At 33.3% G+C, this 27,026-nt stretch overlaps 1 protein-coding gene across 1 annotated transcript; it reads right to left on the reverse strand.

Moving 5' to 3' along the window:
• Nucleotides 1-13,320: 13,320 nt before the first annotated feature.
• On the reverse strand, nt 13,321-21,342 carry LOC139517243 (translin-associated protein X-like). The gene is made up of 4 exons (XM_071308077.1): nt 21,233-21,342; nt 16,806-16,992; nt 15,036-15,169; nt 13,321-13,985 (listed from the first exon to the last, which is right to left on the reverse strand). Exons 1-4 carry the CDS (start codon nt 21,237-21,239, stop codon nt 13,378-13,380), a joined length of 936 nt encoding a protein of 311 aa, XP_071164178.1. The 5' UTR covers nt 21,240-21,342; the 3' UTR covers nt 13,321-13,377.
• Between the last annotated feature and the right edge of the window lie 5,684 nt (nt 21,343-27,026).

The following is a 27,026-nucleotide window of genomic DNA, read 5'->3' on the forward strand; positions in this document are numbered from 1 at the left end:
ACTATTATTGGATCTTAATTTGACATCAACCATATAAATCTTGAATAGCAATTTAAAAATATAAAGTAGATTTTTTAAGCAGACCATTATTCCTTTAAGCTCCGTTGTTTTCCTGTGTCTGTCATTGAATTTTTATGCGACTGTCATACAAGTGAGAAGTTATGCTAGCTATAAAACCAGGTTCAATCCACCATTATCTACATAAAAAATGCCTATACCAAATCCGGAATATAAAAGTTGTTATCCATTCCCTTGGTGTGTTTGAGCTTTTATTTTCCATCAGATCAGGGTCTTTCCGTTTTGAATTTTCCTCGGTATTTTTGTTATTTTACTTTTTCCGTTTATAGCTGATGTTTTACCCTCAGTTTTAGTTTGTAACACGGACCTGGATTTGCTTAATCGAATTAAGACTATTGGACAGTCGTATACTATTGTTGGCTTTATCATATTGTATTAGTACTCTTGTTTTATACAATAATCAAAATAGCTAGAAAATTTTCAAAGCTAGTGATATGCATATCTATTATATAGCTCTAACGATATAATGGAAGAGGGACGAAAGATACCAAAGGGACAGTCAAACTCATAAATCCAAAACAAACTGACAACGCCATGGCTAAAATTAAAAAAGACAAACAGAAAAACAATAGTACACACGACACAACATAGAAAACTAAAGAATAAACAACACGAACCCCACCAAAAACTAGGGGTGATCTCAGGTGCTCCGGAAGGGTAAGCAGATCCTGCTCCACATGTGGCACCCGTCGTGTTGCTTAAGTGATTACAAATCCGGTAAATAGTCTAATTCGGTAGGTCATATTCATGAAAGGGAAGGGGATTGTAGTTACAACGTAAGGAACATATCCGATATCATTTGTGAAACGGTTATTCCATAACGGTCAACCAACTCGTGATGGCGTCCGTAAAATTTACGAAGGGATGATTTCAACTTCACCATTTGGAACTCTTGGTTTAATAGCTTCCTTGTGAGCAGCAAACCTCTATCAAGAAAATCATGATAGGAAATGCAAGCACGGGAATATCGTATCAATTGGGAGATATATACCCCGTATGCAAGTGCTGCTGGAATGTTGCTACTTAGAAATGGAAAGTTCACAATTGGAAAGCTGAAATCATCTCTTTTGTCGTAAAGTTTTGTTTTCAACCGACCCTCATTGTCAATTTCTAGATGTAAGTCAAGATATGAAGCCGACTTAACTGTATCTGTAGTATCCTTTATCTCTAGTTCGATTGGATAGATGCGTTCCACATAGTCACCAAATTTTGAATTGTTTAGTGAAAGAACATCATCTATATAGCGGAAAGTAGAGTTAAAGGATATTGCTAACTTCTTATCTTTCTTCCTAAGAAGTTCCTGCATGAAGTCAGCCTCATAATAATAAAGAAACAAGTCGGCGAGTAGAGGGGCACAGTTTGTTCCCATTGGAATGCCGACAGTCTGTTGAAAAACACGTCCTCCGAACGTAACAAATATGTTGTCAATCAAGAAATCAAGCATCTTGATAATATCAGTTTCAGAGAATTTTTTGTTTGAATCAGAGTGATTCTTTACAAAGTAGGATTTATCCCTCCCTAAGAAAAGATACTTGTATCTACGTAGGCCATTCTTTTTTATGAAGCAAAGTAATATCAACTCTTTCAATTTGTCTTTTAGTTTGGAATGTGGAATACTTGTGTACAGGGTAGAAAAGTCAAATGTTTTAATACTGTTACAAGATGAAAGAGAGTTAGATTGTATGTACTCTAAAAGATCTTTTGAATTTTTAAGTATTCACATCTGATGCACGCCACCTCTAGAATAGGCAGTTTCACAATAACTTTGAAGCCCGTCTTTGATTGCTGATAAAATAGATGTTAATAATTTAGAAAGAGGTTTCGTGGAGCACTTGGAAGACCCAGCAATATACCGTTGTTTGTAAGGACACTTATGTAGTTTAGGTATCCAATACAGTGATGGAAGATCCAGTTCTTCATCTTTGGTTGAAATTCCAAAGGAACATAGAACAGACCTATGATTATCCAGGATTTCCTCTTTGGTAAGTGTCGTGAGGGTATATGTTGAGTTACCAAGTGAATTGTCAATACCTAATTCGTTTATCAAGCAGTTGATGTAGTGACTTTTACACACAAAAACGATGTTATTTGGGGCTTTATCTGCAGGGACAACAACATATTTGTCATGGAGGTCGGATAGGTGTTTTGCAACATTTGGGTCTTTAAAGATTGACGTAGCATGGGCATTGATGGACCCATTCAGTTTCTTAATTCTGATTTGTATCAACGACCTCACTGCCTTAATCCATTCGGAAAGAGTGTCTACGTCTTCCTTCTCGCGCTTAGCCCATTGCCTGGCATAATCCTCGACTGAATCCATCAAAATTTTAAAGTTGTATTTCCAATTGATGGATTTAGGCTCACGATATTTGGGACCTTTCGATAACACATTTCGTAGAGAAGTGTTATTAACAATGTTAAGGTCACCGGTAATAACGTGGCCAGCAGGATTATATGTGAGTTTGGAACTAGCACAAGTGCAATCAGGAGGTTTAGACTTGAAGTCGTCAATATCGAGATCCTGCAAAACGCGTTTGTAATTGAAAATTTTAGTTGCAATAGGCTTGGTATAGGTATAAGACATTATTGGTACAGACTGGTCTTTGAAATAAGGAGGTAATGTCCCAGTTCGTATGCATATTAAAATGGATATTGGATATTGGAAATATTGTATACACTATTCTAATGAACCTTGATTTAGTAACTGATTTTGAAATTTTTATCTCACTACTAAACTAAATGATCTTAATAGCATGTATCGCTCTACTTCTTCCTTCAACAATGGACACTGTCCATGATTGTGGATTAGAATAGAATTAATGACAAAAATCTCTTTTTGTAGAAATGGTGTTAATTTATTTTTTTTACGATTTCTCTCCATCTCCTTTAGATTTTGCCCAAAACATCAAATGTCAATAACTCTAATGAGTATTCAACTGATGGTTTCGACCATTTGAAACTTCTGAGTAGATCTGGTCTTGTTGATCATTTTTGCTTGGGGAAACGCCATTTTTTTCAATTACACTCTTTTTTTCTGTTGATAAGTAAACGAACAAAACTTAAAGGTACACACTTAAAAAAATTACAAAACAAAAAGGCTTGTCCAAAACCATACATCATACTAGTTTGCTCTTTAAATAGATTTAGTGTGACTGTCTGTGGCTCAATTCTTAATTGAAAATTTCTAATAAATTTTTTCGTAACTCTTGAAGATTTGCGTCTTTTTCAATACTAAAAGTACCCGGCAAATGACACGCTTTTCTCATAACATCTGTTGATTGTTTTAATGGTTGCAAATATCTTTCTTATCACTTCTTATCTATATCGTATTTGATTTAAATTTGCTTAACGAAAAGTGTTTATAGTTCAACACGAATTAGTTACAAATGAGAGGGGAAAGGAAGTTAATTTGTAAATTTAAATGTGAATATTGAAAAGAATGTATTTCCACAAATATCTTAACTGTCCTCTGGCAAACACTTTATTGACTTCAAAAACAAATGTATTTCCCCTTATACAAATGTGACCTATTCACGTCTTCTAAATTTTTGCTGATGCCTATTCCTTCTTATAGTGTGGCAATGTTTCATTTTCATGGACAGTAGACAATAAATAAAAAGATCGACCATCTGAATAATTTTGTTTAAATTTTACTGTCAATGGCTTTTCAAAGATAGAACATTTACCTTATGAAATCTTATATAGGCTCTCAAAATGAAGAATATAAATTATTCCCTGCATAACGATAGTTGAATCATTGGCAATCGCTGGAAATGTTAATCAATGTGTCATATAGTGTGTATGTATCTAATTATAGTTATTGCTTTATAATGACCCATGCAGAGGTAATGTGTCTTTGAGCTAATTCAATAGCTTCACGATGGCATAACTAAAGGCAATGAGTAGCTCCTGTGATCTTAAATTTTAAAATAGTAGAAAACAACCGGTCTAAATGTTAAACCCAACAAGCACATTTTGACAGAGGAATGCAATTCATTTGCAAGACCTTACATCATGATTGTTTTTGAGAAAGACAGATCTTTTTTGTATGATTAACTTATTCCATCCATATAGGAGAAGATAACTAAGATAAAGTCTCTATTATAAAGGATAAGAAAATGAGTTCCGTGGACCAAATTTTCTTTTTATTTTTCTGAATGCACATTATAAGATAAATCTTCTTTTGTTATCTAAATATTCTAATTTTTAGTATTCTTTCTTTCATACAAAACTGGTTTTCCAATTTTTATTTTTTTTTCATTTTCATTTTTCATCTGTAGCTTTAAAAATAACATAATAATTCATTTTTTTATGCCGATTTAAACTACATTTTGGCGAGCTAATTATTCTATATTTATATTGATTTGAGTTCAGACACTTGATGTACCTGTATCATTTTGAAAGAATTCTTTACATTGATTACTTTTCTCAGAATGATCATTAGCATACTTTAAGAATACCACCGGAATTTATATTGTTAAACGGGGAAAATGAGATGCAGTAATTATGGCACCCTCAACGGAGTTGGGGTGACGTATTGTTATTCTACGTTTCTTTTTTTTTTCTTATTATTTTTATTATTTTTCTTCCACACATTTTGTCCAGGAGTTTTATGGAAATCCATTGCACCAAAGTTGATGGAACTCTTTTATATTAAGGACCCTTAGGTGAAGAGTTGCAAGCTCTATGGAATGGTTCAAGATGGCTGCCGTTTCCATGGAAACTGCAAAAATGTGAAAAATTTTCAAAATTCAAAATTCTTCATTATAAGACCCAAGTGGATGAAACTTTGTGGAAGTGTTACCTGATATGCCTAGATGTGCATGCAATATCAAGAGGTTCCAAAATGGCCGCCATTGTCATGGAAACAGGGCGAAAGTTTAACATTGACCATATGGGAAAACACATAAAAGCTACATTTTCTTGAAGAATATAGCATCAATCCCAATGAAACTTTATAGATATGTAACATGGCATGTACCAATGTTGGACCTGTCTTTGGAATTTTGGAAATGGTAGCTGTTACCATGGAAACAGCAAAAATTTCAAAAATTTCAAAATGCTCCAAACGAGATGAAATTTTACAACAATGTTAATAAACATGTGTAAAAGCGCTCTTTGACTTTGGATTTTTCAAAATGGCTGCCGCTCACCTGGCAATGGGGGAAGGGTGCCATCCGTTATTGCTAGCAATTACAAATCTAGTATGTTTTGCTATCTGCTTGAATATTGACGATAAAAAAAAATAGACATAGAATACAAAGCAAAACAAATCAAACCAAACGATGTTTCAAAGACAAAAAGAGAAGGAAGACGTAGACACTCTTTCCGAATGGATTAAGGCAGTGAGGTCGTTGATACAAATCAGAATTAAGAAACTGAATGGGTCTATCAATGCCCATGCTACGTCAATCTTTAAAGACCCAAATGGTGCAAAACACCTATCCTACCTCCATGACAAATATGTTGTTGTCCCCGCAGATAAAGGCCCAAAAAACATCGTTTTTGTATGTAAAACTCATTACATTAACTGCTTGATAAACGAATTAGGTATTGACAATTCACTTGGAAACTCAACATATACACTCACGACACTTACCAAAGAGGAAATCCTGGATAATCATAGGTCTGTTCTGTGTTCCTTTGGAATTTCAACCAAAGATGAAGAACTGGATCTGCCATCACTGTATTGGATACCTAAACTACATAAGTGTCCTTACAAACAACGGTATATTGCTGGGTCTTCCAAGTGCTCCACGAAACCTCTTTCTAAATTATTAACATCTATTTTATCAGCAATCAAAGAAGGGCTTCAAAGTTATTGTGAAACTGTCTATTCTAGAGGGGGCGTGAATCAGATGTGGATACTTAAAAATTCCAAAGATCTTTTAGAGTACATACAATCTAACCTTCTTTCATCTTGTAACAGTATTAAAACATTTGACTTTTCTACTCTGTACACTAGTATTCCACATTCCAAACTTAAAGACAAATTGAAAGAGTTGGTATTGCTTTGCTTCGTAAAAAAGAATGGCCAACGTAGATACAAGTATCTTGTCTTAGGGAGGGATAAATCCTACTTTGTAAAGGATCACTCTGATTCGAACAAAAAATTCTCTGAAACTGATATTATCAAGATGCTTGATTTCTTGATTGACAACATATTTGTTACGTTCGGAGGACGTGTTTTTCAACAGACTGTCGGCATTCCAATGGGAACAAACTGTGCCCCTCTACTTGCCGACTTGTTTCTTTATTATTATGAGGCTGACTTCATGCAGGAACTTCTTAGGAAGAAATATAAGAAGTTAGCACTATCCTTTAACTCTACGTTTCGCTATATAGATGATGTTCTTTCACTAAATAATTCAAAATTTGGTGACTATGTGGAACGCATCTATCCAATCGAGCTAGAGATAAAGGATACTACAGATACAGTTAAGTCGGCCTCATATCTTGACTTACATCTAGAAATTGACAATGAGGGTCGGTTGAAAACAAAACTTTACGACAAAAGAGATGATTTCAGCTTTCCAATTGTGAACTTTCCATTTCTAAGTAGCAACATTCCAGCAGCACCTGCATACGGGGTATATATCTCCCAATTGATACGATATTCCCGTGCTTGCATTTCCTATCATGATTTTCTTGATATAGGGTTGCTGCTCACAAGGAAGCTATTAAACCAAGAGTTCCAAATAGTGAAGTTGAAATCATCCCTTCGTAAATTTTACGGACGCCATCACGAGTTGGTTGACCGTTATGGAATAACCGTATCACAAATGATATCGGATATATTCCTTACGTCGTAACTACAATCCCCTTCCCTTTCCTGAATGTGACCTACCGAATTAGACTATTTACCGGATTTGTTATCACATAAGCAACACGACGGGTGCCGCATGTGGAGCAGGATCTGCTTACCCTTCCGGAGCACCTGAGATCACCCCTAGTTTTGGTGGGGTTCGTGTTGTTTATTCTTTAGTTTTCTATGTTGTGTCATGTGTACTATTGTTTTTCTGTTTGTCTTTTTCATTTTTAGCCATGGCGTTGTCAGTATGTTTTAGATTTATGAGTTTTACTGTCCCTTTGGTATCTTTCGTCCCTCTTTTAGACAAAGATCGAAAATACAAAAAAAGTGTTTGGACAATCCAAACCGGGCGCATGCCGGCAAGTAAATGAGATTTAAATTGAAGTATTTGATAGGAAAGAATTCACAGACATAAGAAGTACTTGGATTGCGACAACGGTAATGATAGAATGTTGATGATGAAAGTTAATGAAAAGTTATTTTTTAGTTCCAGAATAAGTGGTTTTAAAATGTAAAGTACTTTTTGTAGAGTACTTGTCGGGTTTCAGGCTACACGAGATGGTGACCATAAGCATTGTGTTATGATTGCGTTTATGTTGTCTTTAACCAGGAGTGGATTTTATTTAACTTTTAAACACATACTCACAAAAGTAAAGTTAACGCCTTGCAAACGATTTTGTTTTATTACGTGTAAAGGTTAGAAAATTAATTGTTCTACTCAAGCTATACATTAAATTTACAACAATGCTATCAGATGCAAAACATGGTACTGTTTTCGTTTTGTGCCACGAACTATTTCAAGAACTCTAAAATCAAAAGTTTTGAAATATTTGCTATCGTGTATTCGAAGCAAATGATCTGGTTGTATTATGCCAAAAGTGTTTATTCTGCCGTTGGAGTATATGTTCATCATATCTCTTTATTCAAGCTGTTCCAAACACTATAAAAAAAAATTTAATAAAATGGAAACAAAATCAATGCTAATTTACCCAGGACTGTTCATTAAACAATAAATTAGAAATCCCTATATTCAATTTTCAAGGACTCCGTCATATTATTTATTAGAAAATAGGCATTAATTCCATATAAAGTCATTTTATTTTATGTTAGCATTTTAAAGTTAAGAGAAATAGTTCAAATGTAACGTTTCCTTATAGGTTTGAATACGGTTTCCAAATTGGGTCATTGCATTAAGTAATAGTATACAATATCTGTGGGTTAACTGATCTTAGCTCAGATTAAAAAAAAAATTTTAAAAGTCAAGCATATAGTATTATAAGGGTCAGATAGAAATCAGGAAAACCTTTGCTGTGAAAAGATAAACGCATGTGCTCATAATTATAGTTTGCAGAAAACGTAGTTATGGACAAACAAAGTAAAACTGAAATAGAATAGCATTATGAGGGTGAGATAGAAATCAGGAAAACCCAGTCTGTAACATATCAACGAGTGTGCTCGCATGTATTCCTATAATTGTAGTTTTCAAAAAACGTAAGGATAAACAAAAATAGAAAACTAAAAAATATGTATGTTTACTAAGTACCACAGTGTAGATACTATTCTGTACGCTATCCGGAAGTCGCGATTTTCGAAGTGATGATTTCCAACTGGCTAACAGGACGGTTTTGCCTACGGTAACTTTTTTCATCATTTGTTTACTCCTATATCTACAAAGTGCTTTGAACATCTTCAAGGTATATATAGCATCATAAATATGAGTAACTGTAACAAAAACATGCATTGGAATATAAAATATACGTGTGCATCACATCAACTTGGTAGAAAAAAGTGAAATCGATGGACAATTTTGCTCTCGTAGTACAAAGCAAATAATCTTTTATTGCAAATATTTGCATCAGTTTACAGTTAAATATATACTGTTTCAATATTCTTTTCGTATTAAAGTAGAATATTCGTATTTCCCATAAAAAAATATGTTTTCCTTGAGGATCCCAAAATAAATTACTGTACGATCAGTCTAGAACTGACTGTATTCTAGAAGCGATTTCAGATTTTTTGACTGTATGACCAGTCGTGATTTTGAAGAAAAAAACAACAGCAATTTGAAGGTATATACGTGTATATGTGATATTATGAACTATCCAGGGAACTATAACGTGTAATTACTTTCATCAGACAATACAAATATATTTCTGATGAATTTTTTAGACGGCAAAATAATTGTATTTTTGTTCCATCAGTCTTATTTAAAATAAAATGCCTAAAAAGTAATACATGATTCGCTTGTGGACTTTGTAATAGTGCATCGTTACAGTTATCTGTTTAGCTATTACATTTTTAAAGATTATTTACACCGTCCGCCGTTGACCAATTGATGATAACATAAATCAAGATTGTCTTTTAAAATAACAAAAAATGGATAAAGACAGCTTTGCGTCGGGGGATAATTCATGGGATAAAATTTTGGTAAGTTTACAGAAATAGAAGGTCCATAATGCATTAATCGAGTAAAAATGGAGCAATTTCAGAAAACTTTAATGATTGGTTTAGGAGGTGTTGCAAATGCCTGATGGGTGCCCCCATATAATGTAATGTTCAAGTCCGTATCTTGTATAAAGTAACCTCATAAAAGATTTTTACTAAAATTCGAAATAGACGGTACACAATACAATCATTATCATTTATGATAAGGAATCCGAATAAGATTAATTAATAGTTATATCAGTGACGGATTCAAAAAAAGGGGATCCGGCAGTTTGAAACCCTTTTTTAACTATCAATTCATTTGTATGGGAACATGTATTTGGAATCCCCTTTTCTCCTGGATTGGACCCCTCTCCGTTTAAAAATGGCCGGAACCCCCAATGTATATTAAGTGGTTTATGAGGAGATGCGCTTACAAAACCGACGAAACATATTGCACCGGTCCAACGGACGAACGGAAAGACGGACTTCTTTATCACTATAACCCCCCACTTGACAAAGTGGTGTACAATTAAGGCAAAGAAACGAATATTGAATGTGCGGAATTTAATTCTAAACCATTTGAGAATATCGATGTCGGCTGAATTAATCATTAAGCAATGTACAGATGATCAACTTACCGTTTAATTCAGTATACCCATCAAATTTAAAATGTGATCCAAAAAGTTCTCGCTTCGAAAATCGCGACTTCCGGATAGCGTACAGAATAGTATCTACACTGTGAGTACGACTTCTAGCAACATTGAAACCCAGACAAATTTATACATTTTAGTATTCCCTTGGTATGTATTAAAATCTTGAATATTGAAATAAGCTTACCACTATTATCGCGGATATACAATATCAATGGTGCAAACATTTGTTTCATTAAGTTTACTGTTCATAACATAAATATGAAAATCATTCGAAAAACTAAGAGTTTTATTTTCCCTTGTATTAAAGAGGGGCGAAAGATACCAGAGGGACAGTCAAACTCATAGATCGAAATAAACTGACAACGCCATTGCTAAAATAGAAAAAGACAAACAGACAAATAATAGAACACAATACACAACATAGAAAACAAAAGACAAAGTAACACGAACATCACCAAAAACTTGGGGTGATCTCAGGTGCTCCGGAAGTGTAAGCAGATCCTGCTCCACATATCATCCGTCGTTTGCTCGTGTTATTTCAAACCCGGAAAATTGTCTAATTCGGTAGGTCATATTCGTGAAAAGGGAATGGGATTGTAGTTACGACATACAGAACATATCCGATAGTATATGTGAAACGGTTATTCCATAACGGTCAACCAACTCGTGATGGCGTCCGTAAAATTTACAAAGTTATGATTTCAACTTCACCATTTGGAACTCTTGGTTTAATAGCATTCTTGTGAGCAGCAGCCCTCTATTAAGGAATCATGATAGGAAATACAAGCCCGGGAATATCGTATCAATTGGGAGATATTTCCTCCGTTTGCAGGCGCTGCTGGAATGTTGCTACAGAGGAATGGAATGTTCACAATTGGGAAGCTGAAATCATCTCTTTTGTCGTAAAGTTTTGTTTCCAACCGACCTACATTATCAATTTCTAGATGTAAATCAAGATATGAGGCCGACCTTATTTTGTCTGTTGTATCCTTTATCTTTAGTGCGATGGGATCAACATAGTCACCAAGTTTTGAATTTTATAGTGAGAGAACATCATCTTTATAGCTTAAAGTAGAGTTAAAGGATATTGCTAACTTCTTATATTTCTTCGTAGGAAGTTCCTGTATGGAGTCAGCCTCATAACAATAAAGAAGTAAGTCGACAAGAAGAGGGCCATAATTGATACAAATGAATGCCGACAATCAGTTGAAAAACACGTCCTCCAAACGAAACAAATATGTTGTCAATCAAGAAATCAAGCATCTTGATAATGTCAGTTTCAGCTAATTTTGTGTTTGAATCAGAGTGGTTCTTTACAAAGTAGGATTTATCCCTTCCTAAGACAAGATACTTGTATCTACGTTGATTATTCTTTTTTTAGAAAACAAAGCAATACCAACTCTTTCAATTCGAAGATAGGTCTGATGTGACAATGTATATATGTCTAGCAAACTAATTACCAAGCTAATTGGTGATTTTTACATCATCCGATTGTCAATATTATATTTCTCATTCATCTCTTTATTTTGGGCATGCTTATAACTTAAAAAACAGCATACCTAAATCTCGCTTTTAGCCTCCGTCAAAGCTGGGAATTGTAGTTTATTTGTTATACTATTCTTTGGCCAAAGCAACCGTCCATGTGCGGGCTGTATAGCCAATCGAAGTCGTTAAAAACTGCCAGCTATACAAAATTAGTATGCATGAATTTGAGTGTTATAGGGGAGGCAACACTTCCTGAACTAAAATTCTATTGTGACTTCTTGCTTTTTCAATATATGTCAAATTAATGTCTGCAACAAAATTTATCAAAAGTCTGAAAATTACACCCAACAGCATAAGCCATAAGATCTAAATTTTTAATGCCGACAAACTTTATTTACCTCAATGGATTCGAATTCACACGGTTGTGAACTTATAATTGAATTTGTTAATATCTTGTACTAATCATCTTTCCATCATGCAATGAACCAATGTCCCCTAGCTTATTTCAATATTCAAGCTAATAATATATACTAAGAGAAATACTGAACTGCATAAAGTTTATACAAGTCAACTGATCTTGACAGATGTCTCGTGATGGGAAAAGCTCACACTGGCCCCTTGATTTATTTGTGCTAAAAGAGAATTTAGTTAAAAATATTTTTAAAAAGTCTACAATGTTGGAGAGTTGTGATTGTTAAAGATGCACTTAGATCCAGGAGAGCAACACAGACACTTTAGAACTTCTATTTTTATGTATTTTATCTTAAAACCTCAAGGTCAAACAGCAGTAGGAATGTTGTTGGCTGCTTTTTTAGTAGAAACAAACACAAAAATCTTTCCATGAGTATTTTAATTGGGTCTCTTTGACAGAGTTTTACAGGCACTCTACAATACAGATAAAAAAAAATTACATATATGAGCATTGGATACGACAGGAAATGACACTATATGGATTGATTCAAAATGAAAAGAGTCCTGATTTGTAGTTACTGAGTACAACTAATATTTTATTGGAAGATGGGATAGGCAGATGACAGACTTAACAGAAACCTTCTCTTTTTGGAGCATGTATAATAACCATAAGGAATACATAAGAGTTTTTGGACTATCAAAACAGTAGTTTGTCTTAAAAATTAAAACTTTCTTATTCCCCAAAGTATATTTCTGAAAAGTTTGTGTCACACCATGGAATATTACTTTATATTTATTATTGTTATCATATGTTTTCTATGCTGAAATGTAATCATAGTATATTCCATATGTATTATTCATAATCATATCACATTGATGAATGACTTATCCAAATGAACTGCATGCTTTCTAGTTGTCTGAAAAAAATCCATTCTTACCAGTAATATCTTTTCATACCTGGATTCTGTATTCAGATGACCATCATGTTGGATTCTGCAAATGTCTTGTATAATTAGCTATACATTTACAGGTTGGTTTTTCTATTTCTTAGTTAGAAACTTTAGTTCCAATATTCTCATTTATAAATGTTTTAATTCTTTGAGTTTTATTGTTCAATGGTATATTAATATCATTTGTAACTATTTGCTGTTTACTAATAAATTTACATAAAGTATATAAGTTGGCACTTACAAATTACTAATATTGCCATATGGGATAAATACCCTTCGACATATGATCTGATTTTCATGAACAATAAATCCAGTATATAACAACAAAGAGCTACAATAATTTAAAAATATACAAAGAGAGATGAGAATCTATAAACTTGAGCAAAAATGAAAAAGGTTAGTTCTAAAATTGGAACTCATATACAAAATTGTACCATGGTATGAAAGTAGACACCTATCCACAGAATACATCTCTATGGTACTCTTTGAATTAAACAACTTTAGCTGCATTTAATGATTTATTATAATGTTTTACTGAGTCACATGTAAAAAAAACAATTGTTTAATCATCATTAGCTGCCATATCATTGTCAAAGTTTGAGCCATAATCTGATGGTCCAGAACTTAGTACATCTACTAACATATGTTTAGGTATTTCTGATCCTCGTACTTGTAATGTATAGCATGCTGTTTCTACTTTCTGAAGACTCTGTCTTAATGTGCTCAGTTTCCTTCCAATTTCACGTCCACAGTTTCCAAATGACACAAAACCAGACTGCATTAATTGTAAAAAGTCACGAACTTGAAAAGGTGTATCTAAATCCCCCTTCCCTACACTTCCAACAGCAAGTCTCATTAACTCTCCTGTCAAATCAGCTAGCCCTAAAAAATACTCTGTTGGTGGTACATGTACTTGTACTTCTCTCAGTTCTTTATCCATTTCAGATTCATTACAAATGACTTTACACTGTGTGTCTGGAATTTTAGTTTTTTCAGAATTTCCATTTTCGACTTTTTGCGTAGTGAGTTGTGAAAGTTCATTATCTATACCATCCACAGATGAACAAGTAGACTTGAATGTGAGGTCTTTTTGTACTTCTTCTAAAGTAACTAGTTTTTTGTTCTTAAGATAATGATAGAATGAAACTGCTTCAATGTATTCTTGTAATCCTACAACAAAGAATAAATAATATTGATAAAAAAAACGGGAATTTTTCGTTACATTGAAGACCTGTTGGTGACCTTCTGCTGTTGTGTTTTTTTCTATGGTTGGGTTGTTGTCTCTTTAGCACATTCCCCATTTCCATTCTCAATTTTATTATTTATATATCTTATATCTATATCACACAATTTCCCAAAAGAATACTATGTATTTATATAAATCAACAACTCATTCACTTTTTACTCATGTTGAATTTTAGGGATACACCTAAAAATGACATGTTCTTATCTTACTCTTGAAATTTTACACAGATCTTAAAAATAGGTTTATGCAAAATAGAAAGAACAGGGATATACTGAAATGTTAATCACTTATGGCCCTATATTGTGTTGATACTAATATTTTGGTCATGCTTTTCTCTGACAGCTTATGAAGTTGTTAGACTTAATCCTTCAGAGGTCTAATGATTGGCATATAAGCCTGGGAAAATATTATAGTTGAAATAGGGCTTCAACTAACTTTCAACTGTGAATAGTTTTAGCTCAGAACTGTGTGTCTTTTGTTATTTGTTTTAGTACTATGTATTGATCTGATGAGTCAAGCTCTTTCCAACAGATTATTACTGCTTTTTTTTATGTTGCGTTGCTTCACCACTGTCGAAGATTAGAAGTAAAAAGGGAAATAGTGCTCACAATCATGTTAAACCAGGCCCCCAATCTGTGTGCGCTTATTCCAAGCCAGGGAACTCTGAACCAGTGCACGTGGCAGTTGTTAATTGTTGACAGGCATGTGTTATTCATCCATTGTTGTAATATAAACCCAGCCTTTGTATTGCTATATTTGATATTTTAAATACAATTGCTGATTACATATTGAAAGAAGGCCTGCCTCTTCTCTCCTTTGTGTAGAAATTTTATTGTTTTCCTAATATCTCACTAATTCTACTTTTCATGGTCTGAATGCTATATCACATTTCACTATATATGATTCTGAAAGTGTAGGAGCCCTGCTAAAACTAATGCAAATATGGACAGAAACCTATTTTTCCTTAGAAATACCTGGTGAATAAGCTCTCAGAAACTTGTATGGATCTTCTTGGTCTAGTTCCTTTGCTATTGACAACAGTTTGGTGTTCTCTATGGCCTTTAATTTCTCCAAAGCTTCTTCTAGTATTTTGATGTCGGGTGAGGACCTGGTTATAAAAGATAAACTATCTATAAGATTTATTGAGTCAATCATTAGTTGTTTTTGGCTTTGAACTAGATGTCAGTTAACGTTAATGCGAGTACTCTCAGATTTGTACTTGGTGTCTTTTTGTTTTTTGGATGTAGTACCTGTCCACTTCCATTCTGTGCTTTACCGACTATTCAAGGGCTGTATAGCCAGTCAAGGTTGTTAAAAACTTCCATCATCTGTGTTTTTTGTTAGATGTATTTCTAGTTGTATCCATCTCATGAATTAAGCCTTTTTCAACTGATTTTATAGTTTGTTCTTATGCTGTACTGTTACACCACTATCCTAGGTCCACTGCAGTTCAGTGGTTGTTGGTTTCATTTTTGTAATATTTGTTTTACTTTTTAATTGTTTTGTTATGAATTAGGCTGTTAGTTTTCTCAATTGAATTGTTTCATATTTATAATGTCAGGGCAATTCATTATGTGGTTTTCTCAATTGAATTGTTTCATATTTATAATGTCAGGGCAATTCATTATGTGGTTTTCTCATAATTGAAGGCTGTATGGTTGTTTATAGTTGCTTACAACTACTTCATTTGAATTTTGGTGGATAGTTGTCTCATTGGAAATCATTCCACAACTCCTTATTGTTATATCGAAGTAAAAAAAAGTTGGAAGTTGTCATATAAAATGAAAACAGAAAAAAAATGTAGAATTATACACTTAGTTATGCTTTTGCCCAGGGATACATTTTACTATGTTTACACATTCCTAGAAACAAACTTTAAAATAAATATGAATAAGTCTCTTACAGTACTAAATGTTTTTATACAAATTTCTTTTTATAAATATATATGTTACACAGAGAGCCTTTACAACACAGGCGCTTGTCTCAGAATGTTTCCCCTATATACCTTAATATAACATATGTTTAAGGTATATAAGGAAAAAAGTTCTATGACAAGTACCTGTGCTTTGCAAGAAAAGCTTGTACCAAATATTGTCTTTATCAAATAAACTGTTGACACAGACATATGGCTTTCCTGTATGTTATTTAAATTCATGTAGAACAATTATAAAATGCAGATGACTATCAGTATATTTAGAAAAATGAAAGGTAGGGTTTCCTGAAAAGAGTAGTTTAGTTTAGTTTAAACAATATTTTATTCAAATAAATTAAATTGGATTGGAAAAGAGTACAATGTTATGTTGTAGAAAAACTTGTTCCAAACTAGATGTGCTAGAAACTATATACATGTAAACAAGGATGAAAAAACAGAAGGTTCCAAAATCCAGATATTTGGAACAATCCAATATTTTAAAAGGGAATATTGGATGAGGACCAGAGTCAGAAATTCTTAATTTTTATTACATAATTTCTAACAGGAACTCTTTGAGAAAACATTCTTTTATCATACAAGGGGTTGCCAAATGTTAACTTCATAGCATCAAACCTTTCATTCCTCTTAAAACAACGAAAAGCTGGTTATAAGAATTCCGTTTTTGCAGGAAGTTTGAAGTAACGATCACCAGTCACAAAATTTACATTTATGTTGGGCATTAGTGTTATCATTGTTATATTTTGTTGTTTTTTTTGTTTGCTAGTAGAGAAGAAGTTTAAGTGATCAATTGAACCAAACACATTGCTATTACCCAGTAAGTCTTTGTAGCAAGAAAATGGTTCGTTTACTTTCTATAGTGACATCTCTACTTAGTTTAACTAATCTTTCATGTTTATCATGTTTGGTGTCCAGTTCTAACTGATACTGTCTAAACATAGCTACTGCTGGACAGTTCTCATCAACTGTTGTTGAAGCTTCTGCTTTTCTTTTTCTTTGTGCTGAAAAATAAAATATTACTGATCAAGGCCTGCAACTTTAAAATTAATAGAAATGTTGTCCCTTAAAAACACAAAACAGCTTAGTAACTTAGATAAATATTATAAATATACATCATGTATATATTTACTTTTAAAATTAGAAAATGTGTATTGTAAATATATTTTGAAAACAAAATACGTCTGATGTCACCTATTGTTATTTACATATAAAGCTGTAATCAGTATATGTTGAGACATTCCTCAAATTCAAATTCAATTATGATATTGACAATAAATCAGTGGTTGTCGTTGGTTCAGGTCTGTCATATTTGTTTTCGGTAAATTGTTTTATTATAAATTATCAGGGTTTCCGCTGGTGGTCGCCATTTTCGCAATTTGCCAAAAAAATAAAAATTGTGGCGATTAAAATTTGTTATTGGCGAAAGAATTTGGTGAAAAAAATATATATAACGATTTATTTTTAGCCATCTTGTTTATTTACTATTTTCGGGTTTCTCAGACTTTACCTGATTGGACAATACTCGGAATTCACCTTAAACTCATTAAGATTTTGACAGAAAATCAATAATCAGCTGATTGCATTTTATAGCTATGGACAACAAAGGACTAATTAATAAAGGTGTTGATTGTATATTATTTGACAAAATTATATGGTTAAATGGTGTCCGTCACATGTTACATATGATAAAGGAATGTATTAACCACTTTGCGACGCACATGTTTGAAGCAAAATTTTTACGTCTCCTCTCCTTCTTTTAATGATCATAGTCCAGAAAAGAAAACTGTTATTATGACGAAAAATGTTCAAAAGCAAAAAAATTTCTGATTGAAAACATTATCCTTTGACTTTGATATAGATAATTGATTCGAATGGGTACTTTAGAGTCGTTTCAGTGACACACATGTTTCAAGCATAGTTTTACTTCTCAACTTTTTCTTTTACAATGGTCTAGAAAAGAAAACTGTCTTTATGAAGAAATCTATTCAAAAAGTTGGGAAGAACTTGGAACAATCCCTTGAATGAGAGTAACCCTTCAATGTAATGACTACACCTTAAATGAGGGGTCAATTTCTAGTGATAAAAACTTTTGTTTTGTTGTTTCTGGTATTATATGGTTAAAACATGTCCAAGAATTTTGTTATATTTAGGGACTTATATCTTCTTTATTTTTTAAAAGTAAGTGGCCCCCTTCTTTTAAAGTTGTTCAAAATATAATAAATTTTCCACCTTTTTAGTTAAAGATAAAGTTCTTCTTTTTAAAAGTAAATGTCTTGTTTTATTGATTACAATGTAGACTCTAAGATTAGTTTGAAAGAATAATAATAGACGACAGTGGGTCAAACTCATCTTATTAAGGGGGGGGGGGGGGGGGGGGGGGGTGGAAAAGGAAAATTTATACAAAAAAAATATATATTTTACTTGGGGCAAAAAATAGTAAAGTGGCGAAAAATATATTGTTTTGGCTAATGTGACAAAAAAAATAATTGACCCCATTGGAATTCTGATAACCTGACGATATACGGAATCTCCAAAGCGAACAAAAATTTTATCTACATGTAGTAAAAAAAAAATTATTTTGATTGATGTTGACCAGTCTCTTGCTTCTGGAAGGCTATATTGTTGATTCTCTCTTGAATTGGTTTTAAATACATCTTTAATATCAATAGGATTTAGATTAATAAAATGAAATCCCAAGTCTTGAAATAAGATTTTTCATATTTATTATCTAAGAGTTATTTTTTTCTAAAAGTTGCTTTATATATTTTTAGGGCAAGTGAATTATTTGACTCAAGTATATGAAGCCAATATTTTATTGCTGAAAATTCTAATCTGGTATATAAAGGCAATCTATTCAGCTCGGCTAAACATGCAGCATTTGATGCTTTTCAAAGTGATCTGAATCTCTGTGTTGTTTGCCTATTCCCCATACCATATAGAGCAATAGGCACAACTAGGGAGTCAAATAATTTTTCTAAAAGCTTGCATTGGTTATTCAGTCCAACTGTTTTAAAAAATATGAACCTTCAGAGTCTTATATTATAGGACTAGAAATTATATGGGCCACCCACTCTAATATTAAATAATATGATTTTATTTAATAACCAATGTGTTAAAATCACCAATATATTCTTATATTATTATTTCAAGTGTTAAAGGTCATTACAAGTGTTATTTGGATAATAACGGTGGTATTCAGTCATTCGAGGTACCGCTGGCGTGAGGAGAATCCGTGTCCGTTCGCGCCCATTCACGTTCGCACCCACTCATGTTCGCCCCCTTTCACGTTCCCACCATACATGTTCGCACCCTACACGTTAACGCCAAATTTTAATTGGTTTTGTGTTTAGTAAAATTGAGAAAGGAAATGGTGAATATGTCAAAGCGACAACCACCCGACCATAGAGCAAACAACAGCCGAAGGCAACCAATGGGTCTTCAATGTAGCGAGAATTCCCGCACCCGTAGGTGTCCTTCAGCTGGCCCCTAAAATATGCATAATAGTACAGTGATAATGGACGTCATACTAAACTCCGAATTATACACAAGAAACTAAAATTTAAAATCATACAAGACTAACAAAGGCCAGAGGCTCCTGACTTGGGACAGGCGCAAAATTGCGGCGGGGTTAAACATGTTTATGAGATCTCAACCCTCCCCCTATACCTCTAGCCAATGTAGAAAAGTAAAACAATAACAATACGCACATTAAAATTCAGTTCAAGAGAAGTCCGAGTCTGATGTCAAAAGATGTAACAAAAGAAAATAAATAAAATGACAATAATACATAAATAACAACAGACTACTAGCAGTTAACTGACATGCCAGCTCCAGACCTCAATTAAACTGATTGAAAGATTATGTCTTCATCATATGAATATCAGGTACAATCCCTCCCGTTAGGGGTTTAGTATCATACTATCATAAAATATATGAGAAGAACATAACCCGTGTCATGCCAACAACTGTTTTTTTAAGAAATAAATGTGTTTAGTTCCGATGCAAAGACCCTATCAGTGAATCAATGTTAAAGCCAAAATATGCAATCTTTAATGACCTGACAACAGTATCGTAACTATATCCCCTTTTAATAAGTCTATTTAAAGGTTTTGTTAGTTTCTGAGGAGAATACTGACATTTTTGTGCTTTATAAAGAATATTTCCATAAAATTTTGGATGTGAAATACCTGAACGTATAAGATGTCTGCATGTTGAGTTATATTTACGAATTATTTCCTTATACCGGTGATAAAATTTAGTAAATGTTTTGACCAGTTTGTGATATCGAAAACCCTGGTGTAATAATTTTTCAGTAATACATAAATTTCTCTCGCTAAAATCTAATACATTGTTACATACACGAGCGAATCGTACAAGTTGAGATATATAGTAACTTTGTAATCAAGTTTTGGCAAGTATATTCTTATAAGTATAATTGTTGTCATTGTCTCAAAATAAAGTGAGACAGCATTTTTTTTGGTGTTGAATCATGATGTTTTGGATAGTGTTTATTGTTAAAAAAAAAAAGATAATCCTTTCTTAATAAAGTGGGATTCTGTCAAAGTTTTATTTTGTGTTGAATTAGAATAACGAGTACTCTTAATCATGCTTTGGTTAGGGTATTGTTTCATTGACTTATAAATAAAGCACGGTAAAATTCTGACTACACTTTTTTTTTGTGTGTTGAATAAATTTTATCATGTTTTGGTTATAATAGTGTATTGTTATACTTTATTGTTTCAGATCAAAGGGACCAAGCTGTGTGTTTTCATTTTCAAAAAATCTTCAAAGTTTTACTCTGAACTCATACAAAGCTATAAATACATTCAGAATTTACACCAAAGCGAATTAAAACAACAATCATGATTTTCCAATTATTCAACTGGAATTTGAATTAAAATTGGGGGCGAGGTGAGGATATCTTCAAATAGACATTTAAAAGACAAAAATTGAATGGCACAAACAAATTTGCAATGAATAGTATTAATGACCGAATGGATAAACATGGTAGTAAAATACAAACAATTATGAAAAAATACATGATGTAATGAAATCTATATTCTGATCAAGGATTTGTATAGTGAGACTATACAAATCCTTGTTCTGATATTGCAAAAAAAGAATTTCCAAACAAGATCATCAGTAAACTTTGTTCTATGGACAGTCAAATAAAGTCTTGCACTGAGAAAGACTGCATGTCATTCAGTAGATTTTTCTAATTACTTCTTTCAATCTTTGTACCTGGCATTTCTTTTCTGTTTTCAATTTTGTTAATTTCAACTCTTATTTCCGGTTCACGCAGTGCTGCCCTCTTTTGACAAATAGTAAATTGGGATAACGTCGCCCTATTTATCTTTTCGTACCCTACATTTGTTACTTAGATCCTATTTCTTATCTTTATTGACTGTCAATGATAAATAATATCTACAGCGAGACTCAAACAATCTTTGCATTAATTATATAATTCAACAACAAATGCTGAGACGACAATACCCTTTCAAAATCTGGATGACTTCTTTGGCAGTCAGCTATTAATTATCCTTGGAGGAAGACAGTGGGTCACTTATCACTAATCTCATGGTTCTCACAAAATAAAATGCAGGCTAATCCAGAAAAATTTCAAGCCATAGCAATTGGTAGTAAAACACATAAAAACAACATAGTCTCAGTCAACTTAAATGGAACTTGAACAACATCAAACTGCGATGATGAAGTAAAAATACTTGAAGTAACCATTGATTTTAAGCTTGACTTTAACAAACACATATCTAATATTTGCAAAAAGGCAGCCAGACAGTTAAATGTTCTGAAAAGAATTTGATCACACTTGAACAAACTGACCGAAAAATGACAATTTACTATTCTTTCATCATGTCAAACTTAAGTATCATTGTAAATAAAACGGAATTTGATGAGACTGTAATCAAAGTGAGAGGTTTAGCGCTATAAAACCAGGTTTAATCCACCATTTTTCTACATTTGAAAATGCCTGTACCAAGTCAGGAATATGACAGTTCTTGTCCATTCGTTTTTATGTGTTTTGTCATTTGATTTTGCCATTTGATTTTGGACTTTCCGATTAGATTTCCTTTGAGTTCAGTATTTTTGTGATTTTACTTTTTACTGTCCACTCACATGGCATTTTTGTAGCGAGCGCAACACCAAAAAAAATGAAAAACTGCAAGAACGAGCGCTCAAATTCATCTACGATGACTACAATAACTCATATGAACAACTACTTGAACAATCTAAACTCCCAATTTAAAATCAGACGCATGCCGTGAGAACCATGGCATTAGAAACTAACTGGCAAAATTTTGACAAAATCCAGTACAGAGTTCTTACAAAATATAATAAATTTTAAAGATAACTCGTATCGTATTATTTTAGATGTAAACTCACAGTTGATTTACCACAACCAAGAACTACAAGGTATATGGCAAAAGGACTGGAGTTTTAGCTTTGAGGCAGCAAAGTTGTGGAACTCCCTGCCTGACCATGCACGGAGCCTCTCAACTTTGGAAAAGTTCAAACATTTTATTTCTACATGGTGCTCTTTAGAAAACTGCTTCTGTAGCTCATGTAGACAATAACTTTGCTGTCTCAGAGCTAAAATCTTCTGGCCCTGTGTTCTGTTTATTGTTTGCTTTTTTTTTTTATTATTTTTCTTAGCTTTTTTCTGTGTGCCAGTTAAATTTGCTTTTCCTTTCTTCTATCTTGCTTGCTTTGATTAATGCATGTTTGCTTATCTATTATATTATGCATGTGTTTTATTGTATGTGTAGTTTGTCATATGTGCTTATAATTTGTTTTTTGTTTTTAATATCAAGTCGGTTAAGAACTCTACAGAGCTCATGTTTACCTTGTTGAATTGTATCATGCCCGACTCTCAATAAAATTTACTTACTTACTTACTATACTTATTATTAGTTTAAATTCGGACGTAATCTAAAGACCGTAGCTAGGCCTATATAGAGACATATCTACGAGTCATCTACTAGTTCATCAGTTTAAGAATAATCAGAAATATATGTATTCCAGATAACATTTGAACGAGGAAAGTGTCAAAGTAAAGACAATACATTTCAAGAATAAATTAACAATTTTCTCGGCTAAATCCCGAAATTGTAAAAATTATGGTGACCATATATACCTGGGTAACCAAATGGTCAATATTAATCATCCGTGTAATTTGCACTATGGGATATTTGCAAAATTTAAACGGTGGCAATTTCTTTGCATGCTCTGATTCAAACAAAAGATGCTTTATTTCTTGGTTTACAACATATCTGTTTCGTATTGAAAATATTTTTTTTTCTCAAGAAACAGTTGACATTCCCAGGGGCACCAACTGTTTTTCTTATTCATATGATAAGGCTGACTTCATATAGGAACGTCTTTAGATAATAGAAAAGAAGTTACCAGCACCCTTTTATATTGACTTTCCGCTGTAAAGATGATGTTCTCTCACTAAATAATTCGGTTATGCTGTTGAACGCATCTATCCCATCGAACTTGAGGTAAAGGTTATAACAAACAGTCACTTTTGCCTCATATATCAATCTTAATTTACATCTAGAAATTGACATGGCTCATATCGAATTAGACAAATTACTGTGTGTGTACTAACATGACGGGTGTCACATGTGGAGCAGGCCATTATCTGCCTACCATTTCGGAGCACCTGAGATCTCCGCAAGTTTGGTTGGGTTTTTTTTAAGGGGGGGGGGTCGTTGGGTTCAGTTTTTAGTGATCTTGAGTATTCTATATTGTGTTTATGTGTACTATTGTTTGTCTTTTTCTTTTTTATCCTTGGAGTTATCAGTTTATTTTCCACTTTTGGCAATTGAGTTTGAATATCCCGTTGATATCTTTCGCCTCTCTCTTTTCTAACACATCGGTAGATATTTTTCTTTCGATGAAAATAGACAATGAATTCAATTCAATAACAATTGTGTGAAAAAAGTAAACTATTTAAAGTTTAAACATATTCATTTATAGTGGATTGGGAAACAAGTTTTGCAACTTATATTAATCCCTTCAGTTCCACTTTGCGGGTGCGAGTGTCACCTTGTAGCGGCATTAGCCTGCTCTTTTTAGACATCTACAATGGTGTCTTTTACGTGCAAGAGATATGGCCCTCTCTTAACCGGGTCAGCCATTTATCGTCCCCTTCCTACGGACTATCATCGTTTCCTCAAGACCATACTCGCAAATGGTGTCAAGGGCGGAAGAGCCGAAAATTTTTTTCAGTCCCTGAAATTTTCTCCCCGGAACGGGTATCGAAACAGGAATCTTTGTGTTAGTAGTCCGATGCACTAACCACTATACCACGCCTCTCAACTATTGCAATACACATAATGTTTATCTTTACAGTAACATATTGAAAGACCAAAAGATCTGAATAAACGTGTCTGAATCAGTCAATCTAAAATTTCGACCTCATTTTACATAAATAAAAAATAACACATGAAGGTATTTTTTCTAATAACTAGGTTACATATTTGATAGAATCGGGTAAAGAATAGCAAAAACGCAAACCAAGTTTTCATCAATAAATCACCGTAGGATCAATGATGATGGAAGTGTTTAACGACCTTGACAGGGTTTCAAACTGTATGACATGCCCTTGAATAAACAAGAGTGATAGGAGATTAATTTTGACCGAATATAAAAACATAAAACATCCTAATATAAAACAACCTGTTATTCAAAGTTGAACTCTCACACACATAGCATGCAATAAAAATCAAAAAAAGTAACAAATTAGGAATGAAGTAAAGCATTGTTTGTCTCATGATATAAAAGTTTTAAATCAAGTTAGATTAAAAATAGGGTAACTATCCGGCATCAGTGAATAAATAGCCTTTATTTGATGCCGCGAAGAAACAACATTATAAAGTAAAAACTGGGACATAATATAAGCCTAAGGTTAGTATATATAGTCCCATGTAATATTTAAAAGCTGAGTCTGACATGTATGTTATAACACACAAAAGTTAAACACAAATATACTATGTCTCTGGTGAGAGGGTCGGACTCCAGGCTTTCAGCGGCGGCATTAGGTAACCGCTAATACGCCAGGTTTCAAACAGGATAATTTTCTAATCAGAGGGGGGGCAAGGGGGGGTCCCAATAACAGCAAAACAGCAAATTGATTTGGCTTATAACAGATAACAAAGAATTAAAATGGACAAAAACAGATAACAGTAAATGAAATATTAAAATAAGTCGGGTCCTTCACCAATCCAGTATTTCTTATTACGGGTATAATCCTTTGTAATGAATTCCATTTTCTATGAACATGCATTTTCGAATTTTTTCTATTTCCGATTTAATGCTATTCAGTTAAGAGGTTTATTCATTAAAAAAGATGGTATTTTCCAGTTTTCGGACAATAACTCAAAAATGTTCTCTGCAGTTCTCATGAAACTTTGATGTATTGTTTATATACATGATATAAATTGACTGATTTTTATAAATATCTGATATGACATTGAGAAGTTATCGAATATTTCCAAAAGGTGACGGGCGTATCATGCACTCATGGCGTAGCTGTTTATTTGTTATGGAATACTTTTTTTCAGCATTTATTTTTGTACAAATATCGAAACTCACACATGTTTGTAATTTAAATAATGTGTAATAAAATTGAGAATGGAAATGAGGATTATGTCAAAGAGACAAAAATTATATCCAGTAAAAATTCAAGGGCAGTTACTGTTATGGTATCAAAGTAGGTCCAATTGACATAGTTCTTGTGTTTGTTGCTATTAAAAAATGACCTAAAAGAGTTTGAATATATATATTCGCATTCTGACTTTTTTTAAATGCCCATTTAATGAGGTGTGTGAATTTTTCTGAATAAGACTATGAGGCAAAGTTGTATATAGGGTAGAAAAATCAAAAGCACCAATTATAAGCATGCAAATTATTAAGTAGGACCAATTTTGACACTCCAAAAGTAATTTATTCCACTATTTTCAAAGGCCTTATTTGAACAAATTGTTATCAGGTTTTTGATTGTACCAAGTGTACTAGTAAGTAGAATACATAGTTTAATAGGTGAACTATGGCTTGAAGTTGAAATAAATCTTTAATTGTAATGAGTTATGTGCAGCTTCGGAACCCAGTACATGGTGGGAACTTTCATTGTACAATGTATTTGGCTCTGCTTTGAAAAGAGCAGCTTTTACGAAGGATAATCATAAGATATAATGGAATTGTCCTGGACCTCACTTTTGTGGTGGGTATATGTTAATGGAATAATTCTCCGAATACGGGACCAACATATTAGTAGTGGTAGACTCTAATGTCCAATGATCTTCAATTTCTACCGAATTTTGGCTGTCCCAAAAATGTTAACATCCCAATTTTCAATAACAGTTAACAGCAAATACATTATCACAATAACAGATAACAAAAAAACTAAAAACCCAATAACAGCTAACAAAGAATGAGACAATAACAGCTAACAGCAAATATATTTTCAGAATAACAGATAACAAAGAATTAAAATGCCCCATAACAGCATAACTGCTAAACCCCTTGCCCCCCCCCCCCCCCCCCCCCGTTAATCATAATGCTCATTACAAGCATGTCAATCAAATTAAAAATAAAGACAATACAATATGATTATTATAGTTACACATAACAGAAACCGAGAAGGATTTAGGGGGCAGGGGGGCGATCGGGGCCCCCTTAGACAGTCAGTGGGCCCTCCGTGACTTATGTAAAAAAGGGGGGTTCCTAACCCAGGACAAAGGGGGGGTGGTCCAACTACATGTCCCCATTCAAATGCATTGATCGGCCAAAAAAAAAGAGGGTTCCAACCCCCGGACCCCCCCCCCCCCCCTTGGATCCGCGCCTGGCCACTGAGAAATTATTGTTCAATAATAAAAAAAGGGAATTGGAGAGTCAGTTCATACAAACAGTCCGATATGTCTTGGGTCGACTCGATACTTTTGTGCTGGTAACTTTAGATTTGCCAGAGCACTAACGAAGAATAGATAAGTCGATATGAACCAGTTTTCCT

The sequence above is a fragment of the Mytilus edulis genome, chromosome 3 (genome assembly GCF_963676685.1).
Source record: "Mytilus edulis chromosome 3, xbMytEdul2.2, whole genome shotgun sequence".
In the NCBI taxonomy this organism is placed as follows: Eukaryota; Metazoa; Mollusca; class Bivalvia; order Mytilida; family Mytilidae; genus Mytilus; species Mytilus edulis.